General features: G+C 41.3%; 1 protein-coding gene across 1 annotated transcript; it reads right to left on the reverse strand.

Moving 5' to 3' along the window:
* Window positions 1–1,357: 1,357 nt before the first annotated feature.
* Window positions 1,358–8,617, reverse strand: drgx (dorsal root ganglia homeobox). The gene is made up of 6 exons (XM_061745368.1): window positions 8,486–8,617; window positions 7,624–7,724; window positions 7,059–7,160; window positions 3,550–3,722; window positions 3,224–3,336; window positions 1,358–3,109 (listed from the first exon to the last, which is right to left on the reverse strand). Exons 1-6 carry the CDS (start codon window positions 8,541–8,543, stop codon window positions 2,730–2,732), a joined length of 927 nt encoding a protein of 308 aa, XP_061601352.1. The 5' UTR covers window positions 8,544–8,617; the 3' UTR covers window positions 1,358–2,729.
* Window positions 8,618–11,150: the final 2,533 nt, after the last annotated feature.

Below are 11,150 nucleotides of genomic sequence, written 5' to 3' on the forward strand. Positions count from 1 at the left end.
ATCACACGTGTGTTCTTCCCCCCAGTGCTCAAATCTCACACCAAGTTTTGAAATTAAATGTGTGGCGTGTCTGCCGAGGCTTCCTGCTCATAACTCCCTCTAGTGGACAAACTAAGATACTTGTCCAGGTCTATTTTCTGTGTAGAGTAATGTGGACTTTTGACACACAGCTCTCTGGTTTTTGCACATTGCAACTTTCCAACTTTGCTTCAACATAGTTGTATTAGGAAGCCACTGAGGGCTGTAAGCATTGATCACAAACGCTGATGATGCTTTTCCCTTTGCTGAGTAAGGGGGAGGAGAGATGCGGTTATGTGGCAGGCAGCAGACAAGCACATTACTCGCTGCATTAAGATATGCTTTGTTTGTATAATCTCCATTCAGAGATGAGCTTAACTGATTCTAATTGATTGGGGTATTGATCAGCTCTGCTGCAGGAATTAAAAACAGAGACGTCACTTTTAATGGGGTGTTTTGGCCTTTCAGCGGCTCAAACCTGAATGCACTTTGGTAACCAAGTCTGAAAATAGTTCAATTTGGGTGATGCATCTTATGTAGAGCAAAATAGCTTGAGTTTTTACCATTTTCAGCCTGTGTGTGTGTGTGTTAAATTGTCTGAGTGTCTGTGGGTGAGCGGGTGTGCAAATGACATATTTCACACACACATCTCTGTCCAAGAAATATTTCATTATTGCAACAAAAGAAGTCCATTAGCTGCAATGTAAGAACAGAGTTTAACCGTTGTCCCCCACATTCACCATGTTTGTCTGCTTTTCTGGCCGCTCTCCAGCTAATTTGATATAACAATGCTCCACAAAACTGCCTCAGGACTTTTTTTAGGTGACAGAAAAATTATCAATGATGCCACATGCGCAGCTGAATGTCAACACCAACTTGACTTGTTTATGAAATATTAAAGCAGTGAATTATGGGCACCATGCAGAACTAAATGATGATCGGAGTCATTATAACTTCAGCATCCTTTGTTTAGGCGAATGATTAAATTCCACAGCTACTGTATTCAATTTTGGAGAGAGTGAATGTTTTTCACATCTTTTGTGCGAGGTGGATGGATTCTGCCGTCCACATTGCTATATTTTGGAACATGACCCGATTTGTGTTGGGATATTTTGTTATCATTAGCTGCCATGTCACTTGGATTAACGTATTTGTTCTGCTATTTACTTAAATTAAAATCATTATATTAGGAAATGAGGTTTTTGTTCAAATTATTTTGAGCATCTGTGTCATGATAGACCCCAAATAGATAAAGATAAGCATCTTTCTTTTTCAAACTTAGTGCAAAACTAAAAATGAGGGTATGAAATCTTAAATGAGCCTTTAGGTCTCGGTCTGTAAACGCATCACTTTATTGGTATTATGAGATATTTACATCATGCACACACAATAGCATTAAAAAAAGAAGAAGGAAAAAAAAGAGAGAGCGTGAGTGCTGTGAGTACAACCTGGCACGACTTCTGACATTATCTCCCTCTTCCATGTCACCAGGGTGTCGCCTCATCAATTATTGAACCAGTACTTCATGGTAATACATAATTTCTCATCAATTATTCATGATAATGTGTGTGTAGTTTACTTAATTGTGTTATTGACTATCAAAAGTAATTTCCTGAAAATCCTCAAGGACGCAAATTGAATCAGCCAAACTACTGGTTGTGCGCTCTGCGGTTTAGTTTTCTCAATCTGATCAGCTGATCTTTTATTCAAGAGTCATTCTAATGTGGAGAGATATTTAGGAATAATGAATCAGCAACTGGATCGCCTGTGATAATCTACGATGTGAAAATCCCTGAGGTGACAGGAAATTATGGTTTTTAAAAATCAAAATTCAAGATTGATAAATAGCATATATATTATGTTTAATGGAGTTTTTATGTTCAGAAACAGGAAGAGACTATTCCTAAAAGTAAATAAATAATAAGAGTCACAATTGCTCTCCACTCTTGGCTTCAGGAGAAGCTGATAAATAATGTATCAGAACAGATGGCTGGAGCGAGAGGTAACAGGAGAGGTACACGAGCGACTACATCTTTAATTGTTTTAAAGAACATGTCACAACAGGACTGGTGTGTTGACTGTTTGCTGGCGCTACAGATGTGCTAACAGAGTACGGGGGACAACTGCTGCTCCGCCACTGACTGTGCTTCAGTCCGGCTCGGGTTTGCACACCAATGCTTACGCTTAAAATGGCTGATTAATATTAAAGTGCACTTTCACTTCAAAAATGAGAGATGGCCCAAGTGTTGTCAAAGTCCTGCAAAATTGTCAGTCCTGCCACTAGTTCGACAGTCACAGTTTTCATGCATTAACGTTCACAATGTAAGCAAATGTCCTCTTAGGGAAAGCAAGAGGTATCAGAACTACTTGAATTCACATTATCAAATAGGCCTTTGTTGCACACATGTAGCGTCTATGCCAGTCCATCTAACAGAGTCCAAGAGTGCATGTAGACAGTTATAGATCCAAAACCACAGTTGTGCTTTTATGAGGATAGCAAAACTCCAACTATTCAGCATTTTTCATGATAAAAATTTACAGTCAAATAAATATTTTAATGTTAGCATCCATACAATGTAATCTCATTCTGTCCCAGAATGTTTCTGGAGCCAGCTGTCCATGTGCTCAGTTGCTCATCAGAGCAGAGAAGGGAAGGAATAACAGGCACGGCCACACAGATTATCAGTACATCCACATCAGTGTCCAGCGCCTCACTTTTTCTCCAGCTGCTCTTTGGGGCAGTGAGGGTGTTTGTCAGGACTGCCACCCAGGATGGGGACTTTTGTGCCTGCACTGGGACTGGAGCTGTCTCCCCGTCGGACGCCAGCGCCGGATGTCTCCATGGCAGGACCTGCGGCCGGCCTCACCACCCCGGCAGTGCTGACGCCGACTCCAGACAGAACCCCAACGCCGGCTCCGGGTCCAGCTGCTGCACCCAGCAAGTTGGCAGACTGCAGCACAGCCTCCGAGTGCTCACGGGCCTTCATGCGCAGGGCGGCCACACTGGCTGTGCGGTTGCCCTGACAACCATATGGCGGCAGGAAGGACAAGCCCATGGGGTCAGAAACACAGCAGGAGCACAAACCGTTGCCTGAAAAAAAAAAAAAAAAAAAAAAACAATAAAACTTTGATTCATGGTGCAGTTTGTTCAAAAGAAAAAAAAAATCATCTTTATTATGAGCCAGTTCTTGAGAATTGTATTTACCTTTCAGAGTGGCGACTTGTGAGAGGGCCTGGGCATAGGTGGCAGAGTTAAGGAGTGTTCCTGGTAAACAAGATGGAAAGAACGGACCACCGGGACCGACCGTCCTGTTGATACTGAAAAAACAATCAGAGATAATTTTAATACACCAACTTATTTTGAAGGATATATACATTATTTTCTAAATTTCTAATTTTCTAAATATTTGAATTGAAGAAGTTGTTAAGGATACAGTGTAAACTATCAAAATTATAGTGGCTTTTATAGATTATGTTTCTTATTTCAGTCTGTTACTGCTTCAGAGCAGTCATCTGTCCGTCTTCTCTCACCTCTGCTGCATCTCCAGCGTTTCTTTCTGTTTTCTGCTCTGGTCCGCTGGGGACTGAGGGTTGAGGCTGCGAGATGGAGGAGTGCCCTCACTCATCTGCTCCTTCCCTCCTTCAGGGTCTGAGCTCCCTCTCTCTGTCTTCCTCCACTTTGCTCTGCGGTTCTGAAACCAAACCTGCAAAACAATTGAATTTATGTGTGAGTTTACAAGTTACAATACCACTGACACATAAACAGTTTCAGGGGTTTTATGTGAATTTACTCAGTTTAATTCTAAATCCAGGCCATTAGGTTCTCATAAAGCTTGATTTATCTCATATTATTTTCATATATCCCAAGAAACAAATACAAACTTGTGTAAGTATGTATCATATTCTGTCCAAAGTTTGCTTTGTTCTATTTTGTATATCAAGCTGTTTGAATCTTTCCCATCAGTGCTAGAAGTTCCCACAGTCCCGGATTTATCCCCAAAACTTCACCATCCACAGCTGAGAACATATAGTCAAGTTCTGCTATCTTAATCGAATGAAGGTCACTGCCTATAACAACATTTAATTGAGCAATTTTTCATTATCATATTTTAATGACTTCCCACTGACAGTTGTGCTGCCCGAGAGAGAGGCAGCTATGATGAAGTCGTTTATTTCCCTATTTAGTGATTGTTTGACAACATCAGATTCGATTAGGACTTGGTTCTAGCAGGCATTAATCATGATGTGTGAATAGAGGTTAGAGCCGGTGTGCATGTGCTCCGCATCCATCCTATTGTACCAGGGGTGTAAATGATGTCAACAGCCAAACAAAACAGATGCATTCATTCGGCATAAAGAAAGGACAACATTTTGGTGGCAGGACAACAATACAGCCAATAGACTTATCTCACCCCTGCACCTTCCAGCTAGAAGTCGCGCCCCCCCCTCACACGCCCATCTCTGAATGGGCTATAATTGCTCCATTAATCTCAATTTGCTGCGTGCTCTTAATGCGGGGGAAGCCCATTGACACTTTACAAAAAAAAAAAAAAAAAAAGGAGTGGGGCAACAACAGTACAACAGAAAGGAAATTTATTTTCTAATAATAATGTAAGTTTAATATCCCTGCATACTGCGGTGGATTCATGTTCAGATTTAATAATAGGAATGTGGTAATCGGATTAGGAGGGGAATAATTTGTTTACAATCCCTAATTTACAGCACTGGATTCCATTATCAACCCCGCCATTGGTTTTAAGCGATAGTAAGATGACCCTGGGGAACAAAAGGCAAACTATTATATTTCCCACAATTAGATCTGCGCACACAACCAAACCCAAAAGCAAATCTAGAATGCAGGAAATTACATACAGGATACATAACTGAATTACATCTGGCCAAGTTTATAAACGCGCATATGTGCCGGGCAGGAGCGGAATATAAATTGCTAAATCCAAGATGTAGGCCTGAGTGTGTTTATGTTTTTAAGTGTGTGTGTGCAGAGCCGCCTTAACCTAATGATAGGCCCTGGGGCTAACAGGTTTTGTAGGCCCCCCAGCCCCTCGACTTACATAGTCTTATTATAAAAAAATAACATTTTGAATAACGTATCACTGAGCCCACTTGAGTATAAACACAAAATACACTTTTTATAACAGCCACACACAGCAAACCAAGATGTGTGAAAGTTTACATATAATATAATTAACACACAGTAAAGCTGTATTTTTGGGATCACTTCCACTTTTTATCAGAACTGTAAAATACAGACTGCTGCTGAACTGACAGCTGGACTGGACACAGAAATAATGTTGAACTAAACTTGCACAGTAAGGTCTGTGATGCAAATAAAGTTCCATGTTCAGGTTTAACCATTGACTGTAAAAAAACATATAACATATATATAACAACATATATATTAACATATAACAGCCCCGCCCCCCCCCCCCCCCCCCCCCCCCCCCCCCCTGGCCTCGTCGGGCCTTGCGAACCAATCACATGCACCTGCACAGACACATGCACGCTCCATTCAGCACCATGGATAGCAACATGGCTTAATGCCAGCCAGATACCAATAGATGAAACATTATGGAAGATTTTGAGTATAATGACAAACATCTAAGCAAATACGGTATGCATTTCACTGCACAATCACAACAATTTAAAACCTGCACCAGCTAGCAATTAATACAGCACTTTCCTACCTTTTTAGAAGTGCTTCCGCCTGGTTGAAGGAAAGGCCTTGATAATATCCTTAAAATACAAATCAGGCAGGATGTCATGCTCAATCAGTGTGAGATGACTGACTGACTCCAGTCTATTTTTCACCAAGCCCAGTTTGGAGAATTTACTGAGTTTGCGTTTGAAATGAGAAAACTCTTCTCTGCTGCTTATATTGGCGTTCCGATGCTGATTTGTCCGCATCTTTATTTTGACAGGACTCCGGTCCCATTTTCACCCAGTAGGCGCGCACATTCACGTTAACGCTGTTTCCCCAGCGGCCCGGGGCGCTGTTATAAGGGTCATTGACTCGGCTGGTCTGCAGCCTGGTACTCTCTCTGGGGTTCGTGTGACCCGGGGCCCCCCCTCCTCCTCCTCCCCTCCACTGCGGGCGGGAGACCGCTCCTCTCCCGCATCCATTGGTGCGGCCGCCGGCCCCGGCGCCGGCGCCTTCTCGTTTCATCCAGTGCGGGTTGAGCTTCCCCCGCTGCCGCTTGGGTTGGTCCATCACCAGCAACGGGTTTAAAAAATCCCGTTAATTTGGGAATGCTTTTAAGCAACTCTTTTTCCCGAATCTCCTTTTCTACCGTCTTTTTTATTTTCTGGGCTCCGCTCTCAAACTTCTTCCCCGACATTTTGCAACTGTCAATCAATCATAGCGGGACGCACCCCAACACACTCTGATTGGTCAACCATGGCCTAAGGCCCGCCCACAGGCTGCGGGCCCCACGTGGGTCACTTGTAATTTGGATCAATCAGCAGCCCGTAACGTGTGTATAGAGTGATTGACAGGAAACCTGACAAATTACAAAACAATATGACTTTTTCAGCTCATCATGACCCAAAATGATAGGCCCCTGAAGTTGGCAGGCCCCTGGGCTTCAGCCCAGGTAAGCCCGTGCATTAAGGCGGCCTTGTGTGTGTGTGTGTGTGTGGACCGAGTCTGGGAGTTTGTCGGCTTCTGACTTTTACCTTCTTGAAATAAAAAAAACACACAAAAAAAACACGCCGTTTGTTTTCCCGGTCCGCTACAGGAAAAGGGGATCAGCGCGGATGATGTATGTATTCTTGCCTCTGAAGGCTGATTTATGGTTCCGCGTTACACCAACGCAGAACCTACGCAGTACCCTACGGCGTAGACTCTGCGTCGATTTAACGCAGAACCATAATTCAGGTTTGAGACGCAGACAAATTAGAGAAGAACATTATCGCTGCTTAATTATGAATGACCGATTAATCAAGCTAATCTAATATTCACTATTATGTTGATGTTATTATATGACTGAGTGGCTTCATTTGGCCTGTGTTCCCGCTTGTACCTGCACCCTGGCCTCCGTCAGGTTGATCTTCATGGCCAGCTCCTCGCGGGTGAACACGTCCGGGTAGTGAGTCTGGGCGAACACCGACTCCAGAGCCTCCAGCTGCACAAAACACCCCAACATTAACTGTCTGTCTGTCTTTCTTTCTTTCTTTCTTTCTTTCTTTCTTTCTTTCTTTCTTTCTTTCTTTCTTTCTTTCTTTCTTTCTTTCTTTCTTTCTTTCTTTCTTTCTTTCTTTAAATAATCTGACACATTTGGCATACCCAAACAGAGTTGCCAATAAACTATTTCTAAATGACAATAAATTGAACGAGGTTCCAGTATTTCTTTTTTCTTTTCTTTTTTTTTGTCTTTTTTAGGTTGTAATAACAACAAAAAGCTTTATTCATAATAGCTCATGTGTAAACTCTACCCAAATCTTTCATCTAAAAAACACAAACGTACCCAACTTGTTCCTGATTTCATCTAGAGTTGTAGGCTACAGTGTGTCTGTGTGTGTGTTTTTTTTTCTTTCATTGAACTGAACTTTTGAGCTGCTCATAATTTGATCAAGAACAATAAATACCTGTTGCAAAGTAAATGTTGTTCGGTTCCGTCGCTGTTTCCTGCGTAAAAATCCATCATCAAAATCAGCCGGGGTGTGGTTACCGAACCCGCTAGAATTTACTGGGAAAGAACACATAAATGCATATACGTAAATAAATAGAAATTAAAAGCATCAATGAAAAAAACACTAACTAATCCTTAGATTGAGTGATTGTAATTCATTTTGCAATATATATTACATTTAAGCGCACTGTAAAAAACTAAAGCTGAAATGGAAATGCATCAAATAGGACGACAGAGGAAACAGTTTTTGCGATTCCATTAGTTGCATGAAACATTGATGTTGGGAGTCTAAAGGGAACCATGACGGTCTAAGAGCCATGACACCCAACATCTGTGCCCGGGACAAAACGCCCCCTCTGCCCCGGGGCCAAAGCACCAGCAGCAGCTGACTGACACCGCAGGGCTCGCACTTAACCCATCCACCTCTGAACTGGTGGGAAACGCTTTATACAGTGTGTCTAACGGAATATTAGACACTGATGTTTTTGGACATTTTTAAAACAAACAAACACTTTAAGTTCAAATTCCATCTTATGTAGATCAACCCAAATAATGAAACATGTATCTTACTGCAACATAAATACGGCAATTTTATAGGTCTGTGTTCTTGAAAAATAGTGAAAATATATTTAAACAAAAGAAAAAGAAGAAAAAAAACATATGACCTCTTCTCGGGTTTCAAGAAAACATCCAATATTTAACAGCTAGTGCGGCAAACCAAACTTTGCAGGAACTATATTAAAAAAAGACTCTAAAAATGATATGCATTTGTAAGAAATTAAATCAAAATAAGGTCAAAACAGAAGCTGGAAACTCACATGTGTTGGACCGACAGCACTCTCCGTCCAGCTGAGGCGGACAGTGGAAGTAAAACATCCCGCCGCGTCTCTGAGCCGAAAAACTGCAGCTGAACCTGGAACACAGACAAAAGTTTCACCCCGCAGCCTCCGATCGGGGGAAGTTTCTACGGTGTCATCCTTGTCGGTGGTGGAAGAAACCAACATATCACATCGTCCTGAGAGGAGGTGGAGCCATGAGGGACTTCGGGAGATTCAAAGTTGGTGTGTGTGTGTGTGAGAGTGTGTGTGAGTGGGAGAGAGAGAGAGCATCCTACCTGAAAGGGAGAAGATGCTGATGAGAGTGAGTTCGCGCTCTGGAGACAAGCGGCTGCTGCACTTATGACTCTCTGTTTGGGAGTGTCCACATCTCTCTTGCTCTCCCCCTCTCTCTTTCTCCAGCACTAGGGATGGGCGGTATGGACAAAAAAATGTATCACGATAATTTCTGGCATTTAACCCTGGGTTAAATGCCAGAAATTATCGTGATCGTTATTGCAATAACGATAAAAAAAATACCAATACCAAGTGTCATCAACGGGAATATTTCTTTCTTTCAGACTCATTTCTTTCTTTCTTTCTTTCTTTCTTTCTTTCTTTCTTTCTTTCTTTCTTTCTTTCTTTCTTTCTTTCTTTCTTTCTTTCTTTCTTTCTTTCTTTCTTTCAGGCTCATTTCTTTCTTCTTTCTTTCTTTCATGCTCATTTCTTTCTTTCTTTCTTTCTTTCTTTCTTTCTTTCTTTCTTTCTTTCTTTCTTTCTTTCTTTCTTTCTTTCTTTCTTTCTTTCTTTCTTTCTTTCTTTCTTTCAGGCTCATTTCTTTCTTTCTATCTTTCTTTCAGGCTCATTTCTTTCTTCTTTCTTTCAGGCTCATTTCTTTCTTTCTTTCATGCTCATTTCTTTCTTTCTTTCTTTCTTTCTTTCTTTCTTTCTTTCTTTCTTCTTCTTTCTTTCTTTCTTCTTTCTTTCTTTCTTTCTTTCTTTCTTTCTTTCTTTCTTTCAGGCTCATTTCTTTCTTTCTTTCTTTCTTTCTTTCTTTCTTTCTTCTTCTTTCTTTCTTTCTTTCTTTCTTTCTTTCTTTCTTTCTTTCTTTCTTTCTTTCTTTCTTTCTTTCTTTCTTTCTTTCTTTCTTTCTTTCTTTCTTTCTTTTCTTTCTTTCTTTCTTTCTTTCTTTCTTTCAGGCTCATTTCTTTCTTTCTTTCTTTCAGGCTCATTTCCTCAATTTATCGTTTTTACCGTGAGATGACAAATTCTTACAGTGGGGAATTTTTTTTACGGTTTATCGTGAATGGTAAAATATCGCCCATTCCTATCCAGCGCACACACACACACACACACACACACACACACACACACACACACACACACACACACACACACACACACACACTGCTGACATCTCTCTCCCTGGGAGTGTCCAGATGTCTCTATAACTGTATAACTGTCTACAGAGTGTTAAGGCTTTCAGCTATAGTGTCACAGAATCTCACGCCTAATTGGTCCTAATCGGATTATCACTGCTTTGTCTCCATCACCCCCAACCCCCGGTGTGTGCGCGGGGTTGTGTGTGTCAGAGAAAGACAGGAATAAAGAAAGAGGGGCATGTGGAGACGACAGCTCTGCTCCAGTAACCCCCATCAAAAAAAAAAAAAAAAAAAAGAGAAAGAAAATTCATCACAATTGATTGTTATTCCAGAGTCAAGCATATTCCCTAACCATAAACATGCACACATACACGCTTCACTTTTTATTTGGTTCTTTCATATATTAAAAAAAGGGAGATGGTTTCTTTTGGGTTTTAGATTGACTGTCGGGCGGGTTAATTGCTCGTCAGGGTGTGTTAGGGGGTCCACTTTACAAGGGTTTGCGCGTGTAGAACACTCACAAGGCCAAATTTTTGATTTTGTTCACAGCAAGGGGTCCTGCGATTTATTTCGCTTCCTCAGATAAATGATCTGCTGCGGGACCCTTTCAATTAGTTTTAAAGCGCATCTGGACGGCAGAGCGCAGACGCCATGCGTCTCGGAGGTGGAAGCAAAATGAGGCTTCGAGAAGCAGCAGAAATTTAGAAGAGGAGTGCGGGATTGGACCAAACCACATAAAGTGCAGAAAATCCCTTCTAATGGCGCGTAATTGGTTCTGTAATATCATTACAGGCGGATAATGGCCAGTTACAGGGCCCCGCGCTATTAAGGGCTTCCCTGGCGTGCAGCGTTTATGTTATTAAAGGGGGAATATAATGATATTTTAGTTATTAAATGCGCGTAATTAATTTATGCACCGCTGAAAATAAACTTGTTATTATGACCTCGGCGAAGTGCGGAGAAAATTGAAATCAAATAACGGTTGATAACTTTATCCCAATATTTGCTGTGGAAAACTCTTGCAGAAGTGTAGGCCTGAAGTGTGTGTTTCCTGTCAGCGCCTTTTCCTCCGTCCCCTGATGATTGCTTAAGCGACTAAATGAAATTATACACTCATCTCTGCTGGTAAAGACGATTCTACAAATAAAGCTTTATCTGGGTTTTATTTCGTTGTCCATGTTTGGGCCGAGTCTGTTCTAGACCAGAGCACATTTTAGGAGTCACTAGCCTTACTATTATTATTAATACATTAGTTTAAATGTTATAGTTAAAAATGTCCATACTTA

This window comes from Cololabis saira, chromosome 17 (assembly GCF_033807715.1).
Source record: "Cololabis saira isolate AMF1-May2022 chromosome 17, fColSai1.1, whole genome shotgun sequence".
NCBI lineage: Eukaryota > Metazoa > Chordata > Actinopteri > Beloniformes > Belonidae > Cololabis > Cololabis saira.